The following is a 21,210-nucleotide window of genomic DNA, read 5'->3' as shown; positions in this document are numbered from 1 at the left end:
TGTCTAGTAAAGCCCTTTCACTGAACCCCATATGTGAGTCTTTCTAGCCCCTCACCTAGAACCTATTTACTCTATCCTCACATATTATTCCCCCAAGCCAGGTGGCTTTCCAGCCCATAGAATACTATAATTCAGGTATTTTCCTTTGTGTCTGACTATTCATGACCCTATCTGGGGTTTTCTTGGCAGTAGTTTATCATTTCATTTTCCAACTCATTTTAGAGATGAGAAAGCTGAAGCAAATAGGATTAAGTGACTTGCCCGGGATCACATAGCTAGTAAATATCAGAGGCTGGATTTGAACTCAGGTCTTCCTGATTCCAAGATCAGCACTCTACTGTACCATCTAGCTACTCCCATAGATGACTAGAAGGAACATCAGTGAGAGCTACTGACCATCAGAGAAATAGCTGTTTCTGGTTGGCAAGAAAGAATTTCCGTTGGACACCAAAGGTAGAGAAAGAAAAAGCACAAATCTGATCCTGACCCCAAATAATACTCTCCTGGGGCCATTTAGTGTAGAGACAGGTAGTTCTTCCCTCTTTAACAATCCTCAAGAGCATCTAGGACTCTATGGGATAGGACAGAAGCTGGCCTTCAGAATAATGATTTTGAGCCAAGAGGAAAAACTTCAATTATGTTCAGTATATTTTGTTTAAGAGAGTAGGGAAGTGTTTACATCTTTTGGTAAAAGTTTGAGAGTGTAAGAACCCACATGTTAGATAAAGGGTTTGGATAAGTGAGCTGTTAAGATGTTTACTAATGAGATGCTCAAGTTCATTGGAGTCAAATTTTCACCAGCCAAGGGACCAAGGGAATGAGTATCTAAACAATAAAAAGCTCTACTGTACCACCAGCTCTTCCTTCCAACAAAATTAGTTTGTACCTTCTGGGAAAACTCCTAATGAGTTATAAAAGTTAGTGGGAAAACAAGGCAAAGGGTTCGAAAAGTATTTATCACCACCGAACTTGGGGTTATGTAAGATCATTTCCTTGGAGTATTCAATTCACTCATTTTTACTCCAATCCAAATGGAGTTTTTGATTTACTTAGTGCAGGAAATATTCATTCTTATTTTATTATGAAACCTAAATCTTTCCCAGGAAGAAGTCTGTTCCCTTATCAAATTAGAAAATCTGACCATAAATGATTCTCCCAGTATTTGAAGACTTCCTGCAGTGACTGCCACAACCAGAGAAATAGGTCTCAGTTCCCATTTCACCTTTTGTATATATCAGTCCTTGCACTGAAGACCATTCTGGGATTCTCACATCAGAAATATTTAGGAACTGGAGTGGTATTGTCAGTCACCCTGAGTCTGGATAAGCAGTGGAATGAAGAGCTCTCAAACCAGCCCATGTTGCCATCAAATAATTTCTCTGGTTGTCCAAATAAATAATAAAAACTAACAACCAATAGTTAGTATTTGTATAATGTTTATTTTATACCAGGAACTATTCTAAGTACTTTTATTATTATCTCATATGAACCCTAGAAAATAAGTGCTTTTATTTAAGAACCTCATTTTACAGATGAAGAAACTGATGCAGATTAAGTGACTTGCTCAAGGTCACATAGCTAGGAAGTGTCTAAAGCTAGATTTGAACATAGACCCTGATGGCTCTAGGCCTGTTGCTCCTCCACAGGCAACCCAACTCTCCATATTTAAAAATAAAGACCCCAACTCTTTCTTTCTTTGTATCAACTCTAAGACAAAAGGACAAGGGCTAGGCAAATGGGTTAAGTGACTTGCCCAGGGTCACATCACTAAGAAGTGCCTGAGACCAGAGTTGAACCCAAGACCTACTGATTCCAGAACTGGCTTTCTAGCCACTGAGTCACCTGACTGCTCCAGCTCTTTAGCTGCTACTGAGTCACTTGCTACTTCAAGTGTTTTCTGAATGTTTTCGAAGGATCCCTGAGACTTTCCATCACTAACAAGAAGCAATTTCTCGAGATATGAAGACAGTGGCCACATGTTACACTGTGAATCAGGAAACTTGCAGTACTCAGCACTACCCTGACATTTACTGTGTTATGACCTTGGACACAAGTCTGACCATTTCTCTACTCTATTCTAGAGGCTTCAGTGGCTCCCTGTTGTCTCTGAGACAAAATACAACCTCTTCTGATTGGCTTTTAAATTTTTTTATTTGTTAAATTGTATTTAATTAATCAAGAAAATTTTTCCATGGTTACAAGATTCATGTTCTTTCCCTTCCCTAACCCCCTCCCATAGCCAACAAGCAATTCTACTGGGTCATTGATCAAGACCTATTTCCATATTATTAGTAGTTGCACTAGGGTGATCATTTAGAGTCTACATCCCCAATCATATCCCCATCAACCCAGGTGATCAAGCAGTTGTTTTTCTTCTGTGTTTCTACTCCCACAGTTCTTTCTCTGGATGTGGATAGCATCTTTCTCATAAGTCCCTCAGAATTGTTTTGGATCATTTCATTGCTACAAGTAGAGAAGTCCATTACATTCAACTGTGCCACAGTGTATCAGTCTCTGTATACAATGTTCTCCTGGTTCTGGTCCTTTCATTCTGCATCAATTCCTGGAGGTCATTCCAGTTCACATGGAATTCCTCCAGTTCATTATTCCTTCCATCACCAACAGACACCACAATTTGTTCAGCCATTCCTAAATTGATGGATACCCCCTCATTTTTCAATATTTTTTGCCACTACAAAGAGCACAGCTATAAATATTTTTGTACAAGTTTTTTTTTTCCCCTCATTATCTCCTTGTGGTACAAAATCACCAGTGCTATGGCTGTATCAAAGGGCAGGCAGTCTTTTAAAGACCTTTGGGTAAAGTTCCAAATTACCATTCAGAATGGTTGGATCAATTCACAACTCAACCAGCAATGTATTAAAGTCCCTATTTTGCCACATCCTCTCCAACATTTATTATCTTTCTTTGCCTGACTGGATTTTAAAACTCTTCACAACCTAATTACTCATTACTCCATATCATACTCTCTGTGTTCCAGCCAAAATATTGTTCTTGTAATTATTTTCTGTTTGTTTGGAGACTTTGCACAGTTTATCCTCCATACCTGGAATGTTCTTCTCCTTTTGGGAACTCTAGCTCCTTTCAAGTAAAGGGTCAGTTATCAATTCATTTATTAACCTTTTCTTATCTCCCCAGTTTTCTAACTTTTATGTCCTGAAATCTCTGTTTACAAGCTTTTGTTTTGACTCAGCTGTAATCATGTTAAGTCTTGGAGAGTAAAGATTGGCTTGATTTTGTATTTGTATCCCTAGCACCTAGTCTTATGACAGATGCATAGTTAACATTTAATAAATATTTGATTGATGAACAAATGAAAAATAATTTATTATTAACATCCTATGTAAAAATTACTAAGTTAATTACTTAGAATATAAATTAAAAAGTGAGATAGTCTCTGCTTCCTAAAATCTCACACTCTAAAAGCAAGAAGTAAACCACACAGAAAAGTTATAGCTGCAGCATGGATAAAAATGATTAAGGGTGATGAGGGTGCAACACCAGGGTTGATGGTAAAGCCAAGTGGTCCAAATGGTAAGACATTCAAATTGGCTAATGTGTAGTAAAGATAAACAAATGATTTTTAATTTTTAATTAATTAATGTGTTATATTAAAATTCCTAACAATCTCCCTCTCTCTCCTCTCCCTGCATTAGAGAAAGCATCATTTGACAAATATACATATATGTAAATATAAAACTATATCTTGCTTGTTTCTATCTATCAATTCTTTTTCTAGAGGTAGACATGTACAAATCATTTTTCAAACAATATTTTGGATATTGTATGTAATATTTTCTGGGTTCTGCTTATTTCATTCATCATTATTTCATGTGGTTTTTTCTATGTTTTTTTAAACCCTACCTTCTGTCTTAGAATTAATACTGTGTCCTGGTCCCAAGAGAGGTAAGGGCTAGGCAATGTGGGGTAAGTGGCTTGTTCAAGTCACACAGCTAGGAAGTGTCTGAGGCCAGATATATACCTAGGACTTCCCATCTCTAGGTCCTACTCTTTCTATGTTTTTTTAATTAACCTGCTCATAATTTCTTATGGCACAGCAGGATTCCATCACAATCATATGTCACAATTTGCTTGGCCATTTCCCAACTGATGGGCTTCCCCTCAATTTCCAATTCTCAATTTCACAATGAAGAGAGCACTAATACATTATTGGTGGAACTGTGAACTAACCCAGCCATTTTGGAGAGCAATCTGGTTAATACATGTTATGCCCCAAAACTGTGTCTAACTTGTGAGCCAGCAACACCACTATTAGTTTTTTTTTTCCCCCTAAGGTGATCAGAGAAAAAGGAAAAGAACTTTTGTGTTCTAAAATGTTATTTTTTTTGATAAAACTGTATCTATTTGTGATGCTGCCCTGTTTGAGAGTATCAAAGACTTTGGTCCCTCTACCAGATCTTCAAACCTTATGGCTACTGAGGAGGCAGGAACTGCAACCCCAGAAGAGGAAATTGCCAGGGCTGTACCTCCATTGGGGTTGCTTTGCTAGGTGGTTCTGCCAGAGTTGGACTGGATGTCAAGGTGGTGAATTGGCAGGTCAAGGGACTTTTGAGGATAGGGTCCTGGATAGACTGATGAATTTAGATGGTGAAAGGACTCTAGAGGTCTTATAGTCATGTTTATAGATGAGGAAACTGAGGCTTAAAAAAGTTATCATATAGAAAGTGATTGACATCTGGGATTCGAACCAAGGCCTCCAATTCCAAATCCAAAGCTCTCTCCACCATCAGTACTGATGCTCTTATATAACTAGGCAAACTATTTCAGTGAGGTTAAGAGATTTGCTTATTAAGTGTGTTAATGCTGAACTTCCCTCTATCAAAATTGTCCTTTGCTCTTTGAAGATGTTCCTGACATTTCTGCTCAGTTGCCCGAGTGCCACTTTAAAGATGAAGGGGTGCCATGTGGATAGCCTGTAATGTTGCAACAAGGTTCATTGCCACCTCTAGGGCTGCTTGCAGATATTTGGCCATTTAACAATGAGTTTGTTCAGACGAAACCATCCCATCCATGACTGCTCCATGCCAACTCAGGCAGATCACCATCTGCTATGATTGCTGCTTTATTTTCTAGCTAGTATTGGTATCGATTTTATACTTTTTGAGACATTATAGCATTTCTTCTTCATGCCTTTAGTGGAATTATATTTCTTCTGCTCTCTGTAAAGCAAATAGATGACTAGCTTCAACCATTTGCTTTCCAAAATCAACTCTACAGTGAGTTTTTCTTCAGGGCTGTGGACTAGCTGGATTCTCTTAACTTAACAGCATCACTGACAGCTTAGCTTAGGGTCTTTTGAGTTGTAAGCATGACATGGTGGTGGTATGAATAGCTGAGATTCAAAAGTCTGCTGAAATTGATCCAGATATTGAATTTGATATTGTTGGACAGTCCACTTATGATATCATGTAAAATGCATATATTTATTATCTATTATTATCGCTTTTGTAGTCTAGGACTTACTCAAGATGGTCTGAGGTACTTTAGGTCCAATTACACTTATAGGCGACTCTTAGAATTAATCATTGGTTGACTTGGCCATAGCTTTAAAAAAATATTGCAGGATACAGCACTGGGTAGAAGGGAGTGGAGAGACTCACTTCCACATGTTAACACATTCAGTTATAAGTGCATTGTGTAATGTAGAGTCTTGGGACATCAGCGAAATACAAAGGGCACTGATTTCAGGTAGGTGCATCTATTTGTGATCTTAGATGATGTGATAGAGACATGAAGAGAGAGAGGTTTTGCAGGACTTGTGGAGCAAGATGCAAGAACCAATGTTCCAATAGAATGTCCCTCCCTGGTAGGTGACAATTTAAGCTGACAGGGGGGAGGGGTCTTTTTCTCTGACTGGAAGTCACTCTTTTCCATGGAGGTTTGAAGCTGGCTGAAAGGACTCTGGGGGGCTAACTTGGCTTTTGGACTTGGTCTCTGACTGGAAGTCACACTTTCTCTCCTTGGAGGTTTGAAGCTGACCGAAAGACTTTTGTGAGGCTGATTTGGTTTTTCAGGTTTCTCTGGCTCTGAGCAGTTGAAGTTGACACTGAGAAGAGAAACTTGGCTTTTGGAGACTGGGTCTCTGTCTCTCTGGCTCTGAACAGTAGAAGCTGATCAGGGGAGAAGCTTTTGAGTTAGTGGTCTATAAGAGAGTTGAGCTGGCCAGGAGAAAACTTAGAGACTTTGAACTTTGTTTCTTTCTGGGGTTAAGCTGAGAGACCTGGCTGATTTGTGAAGAAGAAAGAAGATTTTCAACTGCTGTTGTCCTCCATCTCCCTAACTGTCTCAGAGTCACAGTTTGTGACTGGACTACTTCCTCAAACCTTTCTAAAATTATCCCTGTAGTTTAGGGATCCCTCTTACCTCAGTTTCCCATCCTATTATCCCAATAAACCCCTTGACTGAGAAAGCAACTAGAGTATTTTTATAGTTCACTCATGAGGGAGGGAAGAAGCAAAGGCTTCAAGAAGATTTGGGAGGTGAGGGAGGCAAAAGGGAGAGGTTGGTTAAGGGAGGGAGTGAGGGAGGAAGGAGGTTAGGAAATAGATTGAAGAATCAGCCATCAGTAGGGATCAATAGGCAGAAACCCCAGAGCAAATCCCAGAGCAGTGTCCCCTGTGTATCAGTATCTCTGTGTGTGTGTGGCATCCCTCCATTACATATAAGCAGCCTTAGGTTCCTGTAGCAGCTCTCTCAAGTCAAAGCCAGATAACAACAGTCATTGTAAGAAGAAACAGGTTCCCCCTCAGTTTACCTTCTCCATTTCAAGAAGTAATTTCCAGTCAGTTTACTCTTTTATTTCAATGACCAGGAAACAAAATCAATGCAGAAGAAGCTTGGCTATACAGCCAATAGTCCTAGTTCTTGCCTCTTAGACTCCAGGCCAAAGAAGTCTTGGAGGATAACTTCCTTGACTTTTAGGTAAAGAATTCACCTCATTTTTATGGAGGGGTAGAACACTAATAGTTATTGATCCTATGATAATCCTATTCATATGTCTTAAAATTATCTGTAGAATACATTCATTTATTCAGAGACCTTTAAATACTCTATGTCAGTCAATGTTTTTACCTTTATTTTGTCTAATTGGGAAAAACAAAAATATAAAACTGGTGACTTAGTTGCTTATGTGTTTATTAGAAATTCCATGTTTCTATTCCTAATCATATGTATTGCTACTTTTAGACAGCCCACTCTCCCATATCTATTCTTTGTGTTCATGCTTTGCTTCCATTTTCAATTAACATCCTGAAAATCCAGAAACTGCCTTGTTCTAGCGAGACTGGTTATTTAAGAAAGCTCATATTATACAAGTAAATTTAGCAGAATCAATTCAAGAGTGTTCCCCCAGAGAGATGAACACAGCTATTCCTCATTTGGAGTTTTTTTTTTTTAACATAAGATAAAGATAAATCAGACTTAGGGCAAATTTCCCATCCTCATATCTCTGTTTCATTTGAAACAAAGCAGAGTTGCTAACCTTTCAGAGGAGGGGCCAGTTTTTGTTTCATCTTTGTATCCTCAGTGCCTAGCACATAGTAGGGTTTTAACAAAATGCCAAGCTTAGCCATTGCCAATCTTTAGACTTCCATGCAATTTGGGAAAAAAAATGTTGCAATTTGTGGTTGAGATTATTTTTTCACAAACATATCAGGTTACATTAATCAATTTTCTTTCTGAAATGTTGACAGGATCACCCTCCCCATACCTGAGAGCCTCTGAAAAAATGAAGCCCATTGAAGAAGCTGTTGAAGACGATGTCTTTGAGCCCGAATCTCCAATTAGAGTTAAAGTTCGTTGATTGTATCCAAGCATAAAAAGAATCATGGAGGATTTGTTGTTCTGGTCAGTTAAAAAAAAATGTCATCCTGAAGAGAAAAACTATCAGTACTTTTTTTTTTAAGCTTTCAAATTGTCCCATCATTATACATCCAGATTGTTGAAATCTGGGGGTCAATGATGATATTAAGATTTTTTTAACTATTTTTTCCCCTTTTTTACTGTTCAACATTTTATTGGTTTATTTTACTCTGCTTCTTGATTTAGCAAAGTTTTATTTTGACCTACAAATATTTGTGTTTTCTAGACATGTTATAACTTAGTCAATATTCTTATTATCAATTGCTATAGAACTTCCCATCATTTCTTTAATTGCTTATGTTTATGTATTTTGTGGTTATGACATTCTTTACATATATTCCCTCATCTGATTCTCACATCTCTGAGGTAGGTAGTGCAAATACATATTACTTTCTCTATTTTTCAGAGGAAGAAACTGAGACTTAGAGAGGTTATGTGACTTGCTGAAAGTCACACATCTAGCAATTGGTGGAGCCTAGAATTGAACTCAGTCTTTGGATTCCTACAATAAACTTTCTAATATATTTTGTGAAACACCAAAACTAGCAAGGATCAAACAGGGCTTTGCCCCATCCAGGGCACTAAAATTGAAATAGAGGCATATTTTTCACCCACAGAGGTGACCACCATTCACACTTTTTGCCTTATGATCCTCTGCCAGGAGGTTAGTATGTGATATGGACATCATCCCTTTCTAATAGCCTTGTCTCCAGTATAAGATTTTTGTTGTTGTTTTGTCATAAATAATAATCAATTCATCATCATGAAGCATTGTGTTAAGGCAACAATCTCTTTAACTTATTCAAAAGACAATTTTGATCACATTAAGTTATTGTGAATTTACTTAGGTTATCTATGTGAAGCCTCTAGATTTCTTTTTTTTCCCCTTGGGCAGAATTAATTGGTAATTTCAGAGAAATGATTAGCTTGATTGTTATGGGTTACTCCCCAGTCCCCACCCCAATCCTCTCTAGAATAACCTACTTTTTCCATTTCTAAAATGACTACTTTGGCCCTATGTAGGCAGCCTGATCAGAATAAAACTTATCACAGGTAAAATTGGAACTGGCTGGAATTCACACTCTCCATCATGATAGAGTTTAGCATTCTGATTATAAAGTGGTTGCCAGGCCTAGAGGAAAGTAATATTGAATTTGTTTCCCATCATTCTTCTCTATCCACTCTCTTATAACTAACCATTTATTTTTTTCTCTTCTGCCCTCCAACCCAAAGGACTAGTATCATCATGCCTTTTGGAACCTGAGGGAGAGAAATTGGAAAAACAGAAGAAGCCAGTGTTAATGGGGGCAAGGGAGGAAGAGGGTGTTGCCAAATAAATCATAGACTACCAAGATTAACTTCATCTTATTTTCTTTTCAGAATTCTCATCCTGGGGCTTCTCCTTAGCCATATCTTTCTTTAGTATATGGATTATATATCCAAAATTAGAACCCCAGACTTGTTCTCACACATAATAAACAATCAATAAAAAGCCATTTTAGAGAATGTGATTTTGAGTTAAGTTTTCATCTGTTAACTAGAATTGTTACTGGAAATGGTGGCATCCCAGTGGTAGGGTCACAGTATGGCTTGGTCAAATTGAATGATGGGTTGGTGGTCATCAGTGAAGCAGACCAGCCAGGATAAATCCTACAAAGTGGTCTTGCCAACATCCATTTGTATTTTGAACCCTTGGACTTCATCCCCCAGAAGTCCTTCAATATATCCCAGAATTTCTCTCCTCTCTCCACCATGTTGTGTGGTCACATTTGTATTTAAGTTTGCTGTAATTCCTCTCTCGTGCTCTTCTTTCATGAGTGGGCTGGATTTAGGTAGTTCTTTTTACTTTAGTTATTATTAATAAAACTTTTAAAATATGATACTTTAGTTATTATTTATTAATTTTAAAACACACATTTATTTATTTATTTCACATATACACAGACACAGGCTGAGGCAGTCCTTTATTAAATATATTCATGTATGTGTATCTATGTATATGTTTATTTGTGTGTATACTCGCACATTTCCACACCCCATCAAACCTAAACTCCCAAGCCAGTTAAATAATTTAATTTTGAACAAACTCTCACTCTGGGTCATTTGTGGAAGATGTCACACATAACAGCAACCTTTTCATATAGATGACATGCAAATTACACATTGATTCAATTTGGTAAGTCAAGGTATTCTTAAATTTGGGCTCTTCTTTAAGCAATACAAACAAGCCTTTTACCCATTTTTTGATAATGTATTCCTCTTTACATGCCTCTGGTTCATCTCCTTTGCCCATTTTTTATTGGGGGGTATCGAAGAGGAGAGGAAGGAAATGAGGCCTTGAATTTCATTAGCAAATTTCCAAAAAGGAAAATCCCTCAACTAAAGCATATAGGCAAAGGCTTACCCAAAGGTCAAATGACTTACCCATGGTCTTAGAACCATATAAAAGGCACTATAAGTGCTACTTAAACCAAGTCTTCCTGACCCTGGACTGCTCTTCATCTACCAGACTGTCTCTCTTCTGAATGTTTACAAAGAGCTTCATTCTACAAGAATTTCTCCATATATCAGAAAGGCAATAGCTTCCTTTCTACTTCACCAATGGGATGTGAATTTTAGCCAAGTTACCTGGCCCTTCTTTCAGTTACTAAAACATTAAAATTGTAGACTAAAATGACTAATTCATTTTGCATATTTTTACCATTTTTTAAATCAGAGATTATTTTTGCAAATGGAGGTTCCTGGGAATGTAGTCGTGTTTTTTGAGAATTTAAATCGCTTGGCAGGTAATCAAAAACAATTATACCGCTATTTTAAGATGGAATTTGAGACATCTTTTCTTTAACAATTGGGATAAGACATATCAGCTCTAAGTTTTAGAAGACTAATTGACAAAATCACTCCACAGACTGTCACCTAAACCAATTTGACATAATGGTCCCTGGTATGCAAATCATTTTAAATTGGAAATAAACAGATGGGAGTTGGGGGCAGAGTGCTGCTGGGTCAAGATTTTACATGGACTGTTGAATCTAGGGGAGCTTGAAATCAATCTCTCCCCTTCCCTTCAAGCAGTATTTGCTTTTGCTCTCCCAGACAGATGAGCGGGTAATTACTTAAAATTAACTTGGAAGAGTTTTTTTTTTTTTTAATTTTCTGCCACTTTGGGAGTAAATCTTTAAAGGTGCAAGCTGCTGAGATGAATAAATTTTAGAGCACTGGTGGGTTGTTTTTATTTTTTTGTTAATATATGATGTGTCTGTCCATAAAGAATGATGAATTAAGATTTGAAATTTTTTAAAGCTCTGAACCTGAACAGGAATCATGAACCTGCGAGGAAAGAAAATGTAAAAGAAATAAGAGAACGAGCTAGGTATTAACTGTCGTGAATAGGCTGAAAAACAACACAGAGCATGGGGGTTTCAGGAAAGGAAGAAAAGACTCGTAAATATATGATACTTTTCTTAGAGGCCTTTAAAATGAAAAATGTGTCACTTAACTATACAAATGTGTATGAAACATAGCTACTATCATAAAATGGATGGCATGTTTTCAGAGTCACTGGGGAATTGATTTAAGCTGTTGAATGTATAATCTATTCTAAATATGTTATTAATAGAGATTGTAAGTTTCTTAAGGGCAACGAGTGCTTTGTTTTATCTTTGTATCCCCCTTCTCTACTACGGTATCTAACACATAGTAAATACTTAATAAATGCTTGGAATTGTCTAATTGATATCATCAGATATACCCTGTGTTTGAATATGAAATAAAGTGAATCCTGGCAATAGTTTGCACCCCTTTGAAATCTGTTTTATCCAAAGACTTGAAAAATTCATCTATATAGCACTCATAGTATGGAAGGTTGTACATTTCAATCTTCAAGAAACAAAATAAACAATTAAAAAAAATTTAAGCAAGGGCTACTAAAACTTAAACTATCAAAATGCTGTGGGTCTGGATACAGGAAGATTCACCTTCCCAAGTTCAAATCTGGTCTGAGACACTTACTAGCTGGGTGACCCTGGGCAAGTCACTTGACCCAGTTTGCCTCAGTTTCCTTATCCATCAAATGAGCTGGAGAAGGAAATGGCAAACTAGCTTTGCCAAGTAAATCCCAAATGCCATCATCAAGGGTCAGATGCAACTGAAAACACTTAACAGCAACAAAAGGATGATTGATATAGAGAAAAATTTGAAAGAGAAGTTAACTCAGCCATTTCTTTACTATTTCCATGCCCTCCCTTCCCCTCAATTTGTGACTCTTTATTCACATAGTCTTTATAAAGACCAAGTGTATTTTAAAACATTTTTGGTAATGTAGAAAGGAAAACTGAAACTGAGAAACCAATTTTAGATTGGTGCCAGGAGTGGCAGTTGGAGCAGCAGAAAGGAATTGTGGAATTTTACCCTGTGAACTCATGAGAGACAGGAACTAGGACCAAAGCTCAAGATCCTAACCTGTGGTGATGGAGCCTTGCCCTCCATTGCCCTTGTCCTGAAGACAGAAGATTCATGACCTCTTTAGATCATCAATTAAAGAAAGCAAAAGAACAAATGCTGATTCCTTCAACTTCATGGGGTCACCTGGAAGACCCATCCCATCCCTTTACGTTCCCAAGAAGGATGCTAATGGTCTGATTATAATAGGATAGTGAAGTGACTAGAGAGGAAGGAGAAAAAGAGATGCAGAAGCCTGAGCCATTTGACTTGGCTGGAGAAGGAAGAGACAACCTATAGGGTTTCTTATTTCCACAGTCCTATCCACTCCCCCACCTTTTTGTTACTTGAACTTTTAAACCAACCTTGTTCTGAAGAAACTTGCAGTCAGATTCAAATCATAGCAGTTTAGGAGAAAGAGAGGGTGTTGGTCTAGGCTGGCCATTAGCCTTGGCTAAACAACAAAGAGACAATGGAGACAGTCAGCCTACTTGACAAGTAGGGCTTCTAGGACTCAGGCACCAGCCAAGTCCTGAGGACAAGTGAACTTCATTTTTTGGGAAATTGTATTTAATCAATTTAGAACATTATTCCTTGGTTACAAGAATCATATTCTTTCCCTTTCTCTCCTCCCCTCGCCCCTTCCCATAGCCGACATGCAATTCCATTGGGTATTACATGTGTCCTTGATCAGAACCTATTTTCATGTTGTTGTTTACACTAGGATGTTCATTTAGAGTCTACATTCCCAACCATATCCCTTCGACCCATGTATTCAAGCAGTTGTTTTTCTTCTGTGTTTCTACTTCCACAGTGTTTCCTCTGAATGTGGATAGTGTTCTTTCTTATATATCCCTCCAGGTTGTTCAGGATCACTGCATGGCCACTAATGGAGAAGTCCATTACATTTGATTGTACCACAATGTATCAGTCTCTGTATATAATGATCTGGTTCTTCTCCTCTCACTCTGCACCAATTCCTGGAGGTTCTTCCAGTCCCCATGGAATTCCTCCACTTTATTATTCCTTTGAGCACAATAGTTTTCCATCACCAACATATACCTCAATTTGTTCAGCCATTCCCCAATCGAAGGGCATCCCCTCATTTTCCAATTTTTGGCCACCGCAAAGAGCACAGCTATGAATATTCTTGTACATGTCTTTTTCTTTATTATCTCTTTAGGGTACAAACCCAGCAGTGCTATGGCTGGATCAAAAGACAGATAGTCTTTTAGTGCCCTTTGGGCATAGTTCCAAATTACCCTCCAGAATGATTGGATCAATTCACAACTCCATCACCAATGCATTAATGTCTCAATTTTGCCACATCCCCTCCAACATTCATTCCTTTGTTGTCATGTTAACCAATTAGCTAGGTGTGAGGTGATACCTCAGAGTTGTTTTGATCTGCATCTCTCTGATTATAAGGGATTTAGAACACTTTTTCATGTGCTTATTAATAGTTTTGATTTCTTTAACTGAAAATTGCCTATTCATGTCCCTTGCCTTTTTATCATTTGGAGAATGGCTAGATTTTTTTGTACAATTGGTTTGGTTCTTTCTAAATTTGAGTAATTAGACCTATGTCAGAAGTTTTTGTTTTGAAGATTCCCCCCCCCAATTTGTTGCTTCCCTTCTAATTATGGTTGCATTTGTTTTGTTGGTACAAAATTTTTTTTTATTTTAGTATAATCAAAATTATATATTTTACATTTTGTGATTTTTTTCTAACTCTTGCTTGGTATTAAAATCTTTCTTTCCCAAAGGTCTGACATGTATATTATTCTGTGCTCACTTAATTTACTTATTGATTCCATCTTTATATTCAAATCATTCACTCATTCTTAGTTTATCTTGGTGTAGGGTGTGAGATGTTGATCCAAACCTAATCTCTCCCAAACTGTCTTCCAATTTTCCTAGAAGATTTTATCAAATAGTGGATTTTGGTCCCAGAAGCTGGGATCTTTTGGCTTATCATAGACTGTCCTGCTTAGATCACTTACCCCAAGTCTATTCCAGTAGTCCTCCTTTCCATCTCTTAGCTGGTACAATAATGTTTTGATGACACTGCTTTATAGTATAGTTTGAGATCTGGGACTGCAAGGCCACCTTCCTTCGCATTTTTTTTTTCATCATTTCCTTGGTTATCCTTGATCTTTTGTTCTTCCAGATAAACTTTGTTATGGTTTTTCCTAATTCAGTAAAAATAGTTTTTTGGTAGTTCAATGGGTATAGCACTAAATAAGTAAATTAATTTGGGTAGGATTGTCATTTTTATTATGTTAGCTCATCCTACCCAAGAACAAGTTTTTGCTGCCTCTATACTGCCATCTTGACTCTGCCCCCTCACAAGTGAATTTCATAATCCCCCAGAAGCCTACTTATTGAGACAGCCCCTGTTCCTCCTTGCCACAACAGCACCTCAAGGGTACCTCTCTTGTGGGTTTGAAGTATGAGGGAAAGAGAATTTGACAGCCTGTCTCTAAGCACTAGTGGTTCTCTCTCCTCCACCACACAAGCCCTTCTATCCCTTGAACTACTCCATCCCTGCTCCTACCCATCCATCTTCCTTTTTACTATCATTACAATACTTAAAAATTTATAACTTCAGTCATAGATAGCAGCAAACTAGAAACTTGGAGATTAGCAGTGAATTTGCTGTTCCTGTCCTATGGGCATGTCCAACGTACATTTCTGTTCTGTTCACCCCAGAACAACTTTTCTAAGGGAAAATGGCCATATTTTGTTTGTCCAGGATCTGTAATAAAAAGAGGTGGCATTAAAATTGTTTAATGTTCTTGCCCCAAACTTTAATGAATTTCTTCCAGTGCTTACCTAAGTTTACCTCTAGTTTAAAAGTGAACAGTCTTTAAGAAGACACTACTCAGTTATGTGATTTATATATAAATATATGCATGTATGTATAAATATGGATACACATGTTTCTATATATAATCCTTAAATTGTAATAGGATACAGAGACTTAATTACCTTTCTGAAAAACAAAGCTAACCTTACAGAGTCAGAGAAACCTGAAAATGACTTCAGAAGTTTTCAGATTCATCCCTTTATTGCATATAAATTTGCCCTGACCAATGGTCTTCAAGCTTCTGCCTAAAACCTCCATTGATAAAGATTTCATTACTTCCTATGGTGACCCATTCTACTTTGGGACGCCTCTAATTATTAAAGACTCCTGCTTTCTAAGGGATAAAATGTGGCTCACTATTCTATAATATGTTAGTGCCTTTATAATATTGATTTAGAAAAAATTATGTGAAATGTTTTTAAAAGATAAATTGCAACAACTCTCTCAAGTATATCCCCTTCTCTCCTCTAATACTTTCACCATCCTACTTCCTGACTGAATTTTTAAAATAGCTCCTGGTAAATCTACCTGCCACAAGTCTCTCTTCACTCCAGTCCATCCTGCACTCAACTGAAAAGTTGACTTCCCTAAACTCTAATTGCTCCCTATCACTTCTAGGATCAAATATAAAATCCTCTGCTTGGCATTCAAAACACTTCCTAATATCATCTCCTTTCCTCCTCATTTCTGATCTTCTTAACACCTCATCATGTACTCTCAGATTCAATGTCACTGACTTCTTGTTGATCCACAAACACAGTGTTCCATTTCATCTTTCTGCTTCTGGCAGTTTCTTTCACTTTTCCCAATGCTCTTCTCTGCCTCTTGACTTCTTTGGTTAGCTTCAAGTCCAAATAAAATCCCCAAAAGCCTTTGCCAATCTCCCATACTTCTAGTACAGTCCTTCTGCCAATTATTTCCTATTTATCATGTAAATAGGATAAATGGGGTATGTGGGTTATTCAAGAAGGAGTAACACATCTTTGATGATGGCTTACTGAGAGTCCTTTTCAGGGCTGCTCACCCACCTTTGGTGTCCATTTGCCACCCAACTCTTACCTATGGCTCCAAGAAGCTATAGCATGAGTAACAGCCACACATTGCTAAAACCATCTCAGCAAGCAGACTAAACCAGATTGAGGGTAACCAATAGGCTTCGAACATGTCAGTGAACTAGGGGGATACCTACCCCGAGTATATAAAGATTTCTCCCAAAGGAATGGGCAGATGAGGACACTTTGTTCTAACGGTCATGAAGGTGGCTGAAGCAGACACTATGGAGCACTTAAAGCTTGGCCAAACATCAGAGGTCTCCCTCAGTCATTTTTTCTCTCCAGTTGTCTCGACTTTGTCTTGCACTGGATTTTGATGACTCTGGAAGCAAGAGTGCAACTCTGCCTCACCTAAATCCAATTCATGCCAAATCAAAACATCATCCTGTGATGTCACTGGTCCTCCTTGACAATGAAGGAGTCTGACTGACATTGATGAAGCAGTTATTAGCATGTAGGAAGGGCCTAATAAATAGTTATTAATTATTTAAAATAATTCTTAATGAGATGACTTTAAAGAACGAGAACCTCTCATGTTTATATTAAACTATAAGGCAACAAAGTGCTTTACCAGCATTAATCCTGCTGGATGTTCCGACCTTCCCTGTTAGATGGGTCATACAAGCATTAATGATAAGGAAACTGAAGTTTAGAGAGAGGAAGTGACCTGCCTGTGATCATGTTGCTAGAACTCAAACCAATGCCTTCTGATTCTAAGCTCAGAATGTCTTCCGTAACATCATTGTTTTCTAATTGGACTCATTGCATCAAAAGAGCCAAAGAACATGGCTGATTGAGCCATTTCATTTCAGAAGTAAAGTGAAATTGTTTTCCTTTTGAAACAACTAAAGACATAGCAAGAGTGTCATGGGTGTGCCAGCACACCCCAGGGAAAAGGAGGCAGACTCTCTTCATACCTGTGGCCTTTGGGTCAAGTCAAAAGCTTTAGAAAGAGTGTGAAGCTGACCAAGTAACAACCAACAGCAAAGACTCTGATGCCTTGAAGAGAGGTGAATTGAACATTGTTTTGGGCATACGGGGTGAGTGGTAAAACAAAAACAAAATGATCTGGTGATCCAGCCTGCCACAAGATCTTCAAAATTCACATTAAAAAAAAAAACCCTAAACTGTTGATTTTTAACAAGTCTCAGTTTAGCTGGGGTTAGAATCTCTGAAGGTGAGATTCACAAGTTATTCTTCAAGTATAAATCTGTAGTTGTGTATAATATCCTCTTGGTTCTACTCATTTTGCTGTTTATTATCCCATATAGTTCTTTCCATGTTAAAAAATAATTGTTCATTGTTTCTTATGGTATAGTAGTATTCCATCCCTTTGTTTCCACAATTTGTTTAGCCATTCCCCAATGGATGGGCATCCCCTCAATTTCCGGGTCTTTGATATCTCAAAGAGAACTGCTATAAATATTTTAGAAATAGAGGTTCTTTCCATTTTCCCCTGATCTTCTTGGGAAACAGACCTGGCATTGGCATTGCTGGATCTAAGCATATATATAGTTTTATAACTCTCTAGGGGTAATTCCAAAATGCTCTCCAAAATGTTTGGATCAGTTCACAGCTCAACCAATGACATATTAATATCCCCATTTCCCCACATCTTAGTTTATAGTTTTAAGCTACTAAAGCTTTAAAAAATATATATATATACATATATACATAGATATAATATGAAACTTAAATTTTCACTAACTCTTTTGGAATGTCCTGCAAATACAGACATATATATTTTTAAAAGGAAAGAGGAAGTGATACATTTAAAATTGCTATCAAGATTTAAGGGGGTGGGGGAGTTCCAGCCTTCTTCTCTATATTAAAAGAGGTAAGATTTGGCCCCCATACTTCTGTGACTCCAGTGACTCCAGCATCACTGCCTTTCCTACTGTAACTCCTACTGCCATATGTGATCTGCTAGGCTATACTTCTTGGAATTTCAGTGGTAGGAAGATGAGGGAAGGTTGGCTTAACCTTTCCTTGGTGACAGCCATGCACAGCTTCTAAAAGTACTTGGCAATGCCACTTGCCCTTTAAAATCCAAAGTTTAAAACCAAGGCGAATTCAGCCTCAGCAAATAAGTCTGAAATGTCTGAGTTCAGTGAAAACACAGTAATAATTGATGTCTACATGGTATCATTTGGTTTTAAATGTGGTTTTAATAGTTACAGGGTAGTTGGGGGGCACGGTGTATAAAGGGCCACCTCTGCAGTTAGCAAGACTCATCTTCCTGAGATCAAATCTGTCCTCAGACACTTTCTAGCTAGGTGACTCAGGGCAAATCTCTTATCCCTAGCTCCTCATCTGTAAAATGGGCTGGAAGAGAAAATGGAAAACCACTCCAGTATCTTAGCCAAGAAAATTCTAAATGGGATCCCAAAAGAGTCAGACACATCTGATACAACTGAACAAAAATTAACACTTGTATCCTCTGTGAGTTAGGCAAGTTTCTTGACCTGAGACTCAATTTACTCATCTGAAAAATGAGAGCTTGATGAGATGGCCTCTAAGGTTGCTTTTGGCTCACAATCTATATGCCTATGATTTCTGATTCCAAGGTCTATATACTCCAAGCATTTTCTATTATGCCATACTATCTTTTCCAGAATTCCAGAATTTGAATTGGACAGGATTCTAGAGGAATCATTCAGACCCTAATCAATTACTTCAAGCCTAAACTATTGCAATTGCCAGCTAAATAGTCTTTCTGCTTTGAGTTTCTCTCCACTTGTCAGCTTTCCTCTCAACTGTCAAATTCAGCTTCCTAACATCACAGGTCCAACCATATAAACCTTTCCTCCTTACTCACTTTAAAACAACAAGAGTGACTTCTTATCACCTTAAAATCAAATAAATTCAGTTGGGCATTTGAAGCCCTCCTACCCAATCTGTGCCCCTTCCTACCTTTTGGGTTTTTTTAAACATTCCTTCTCTATATATATTCTATAGTCTAGTGACACCAGCTTTCTTGTCCACACTAAACAATCTATTTTCTATTTCTGAAAATTTTCACTGGCCTTCCCTTATATTTGGAATTCCCTCCCTCTCTTCTGTCTCCCATCTTCAAATCCCACTAAAATCCCTATTTCTAAGAGCAGCTAGTGGATTTGATGGTTAGAGTGCCAGGCCTGGAGACGGGAGGACATGGGTTCAAATCGGGCCTCAGATACTTCCTAACTATGACTGTGAGCAAATCACTTAACCCCAATTGTCTAGCCCTTACTATTCTTCTGTCTTGGGACTGATACCTAGTTTTGATTCAAAGATGGAAGAAAGAGTTTTAATATTCCCTAAAGTGGCTTAAGTCTTGGTATCTTCATATTTCTTTGTCCAATTTCTTTACTTCAAAATGAAGAAATAGGACTAGATGATCTCTACTTAGGACTAAATTTGGAGTGATGAAAATGCCAATTAAAATATATTTTCAGATGTATCCACATCAAATATATTCATATTATCCCAATATGGAATAATAGTGGAGGAAATGACCTTAGAAGAGAGTGTTTAGTCTAATGTACCTATTTTTATAGGATAGAAGTTAGATTTATTTCCCATATAGTTCAGCATGATTTCTTTCACTTTTCCTTAGAGGACAGAGAAAATATTTGATTGTTCTCTGGTGACTAATGCTGCCTTCTGATGACTAGTTGACTGAGTTCTAGGAAGATGGATTCTTGTTAGAACTTTCATTTTCTATAATCCTTAAAAGCAAAGAAATATGATTCTATCTACTTTTGCCCTCTTTGGAACTCTTCTGAACCTTTCTCCTTTTTTATATCTTTTCCCCTTCCATACATTCCAACAAGAATTAAGGAAAGGGATTTCTACTCATCCACCCCAAATAGCAATAGAGAGTTGGAGCAGAAGCACACAGTGGTGGGAGACTTGTATTTGACCAAGGAAGATTGAGTCTGGAGACCTTGACTGCCTTATTCTCTTTATTTTCTTTCCTTATATGAGCACAGGTCAGTGAATAGAAATATTTCAATATGGATGCTTCCATCTTTGTGGGTCACTTCATGGCTAACTGAGTTGGAAAGTTCCTGAGTTGAGGTGCTTATTGTCCAGAGGGAGATTTCCTAAATGTAGGCTTCTTGGAGAAGAGGATCAACAGAACCATCCTGAAAAACAGACTAAAACTATGTTTAAAGGTCCCAATTTGGACCTTGTCAAACCTCCATGACAATTGCTGTGATTTTCTGGGACAGTACATATTTGAGGTAATCTGTTTAAGAATCCCACAAAAGGCCTTTACTTTCAGAGAAGGAAAGAATCGATCAATCAATGAACATTACTAACCACTTACTATGTTCCAGGTATTGTGCTGAGTTTAAAAAAATAGCAAAAAGAGGCCCTGCCCTTAATAAGCTTACATTCTAGTGGAAGAGACAACATATAAATAGTTAGACTCATCATAGTACAGAGTGGATAGAAAGTAACTTTGGATGGGAAGGCTTTATCAGTCTTGGTTGGGGATTAGGAGAGGGACCAGGAAAGACCTCTTGAAGAAGATGGAATTTGAGCCAAATCTTGCCAATGATTCTAATAGAGTTTTCTGGAAATGGAGGACAGTCAGTTCAAAGGCATGGAGACTGGTGATGAGGTGTCATGGACAAGGAACAGCAAATTAGCCAGGAAGGTGAGATCATAGATAGCATGGAAAGGAGCCTAAAACAGGAAGATTGGAAAGACAGGAAGGGAGACATATCATAAAATGCTTTAGATGTCAAACAAATTTTAATCCTGGAAGTAATAGAGAGCCAATGGGACTTACTGAGTTAGGGGAGCTGGGAGACTTTCACTTTGGGAATATAACTTTAATGTGATGAGTACAACGGGTTTATTTAAGTGTTTTCTATTTTTTGTATTTGTTTGTGCTTAACTCTGAGTCCTTTGTGTTTATTCTTGCAGTTCTATGTTGGAAGAAACAAAAATAGT

The 21,210-nt window shown here is 37.7% G+C and overlaps 1 protein-coding gene across 4 annotated transcripts in view; it reads left to right on the top strand.

Annotated features, from left to right (window-relative positions):
- The window catches only part of BVES (blood vessel epicardial substance), a 134,725-nt gene extending 123,033 nt beyond the window's left edge, over positions 1 to 11,692 (top strand). For all 4 annotated transcript variants that reach the window (XM_056818627.1, XM_016431212.2, XM_016431211.2 and 1 more), the window contains one exon: positions 7,734 to 11,692. In XM_056818627.1, the coding sequence (XP_056674605.1) occupies positions 7,734 to 7,843 (110 nt within the window). In that variant the 3' untranslated portion in view covers positions 7,844 to 11,692. The remainder of the gene's footprint in view (positions 1 to 7,733) is intronic.
- The last annotated feature ends 9,518 nt before the right edge of the window (positions 11,693 to 21,210 follow it).

This window comes from Monodelphis domestica, chromosome 2, assembly GCF_027887165.1.
Source record: "Monodelphis domestica isolate mMonDom1 chromosome 2, mMonDom1.pri, whole genome shotgun sequence".
In the NCBI taxonomy this organism is placed as follows: Eukaryota; Metazoa; Chordata; class Mammalia; order Didelphimorphia; family Didelphidae; genus Monodelphis; species Monodelphis domestica.
Note: the sequence above shows the minus strand (reverse complement) of the source record. Positions and strands in the feature narration are given on the sequence as shown.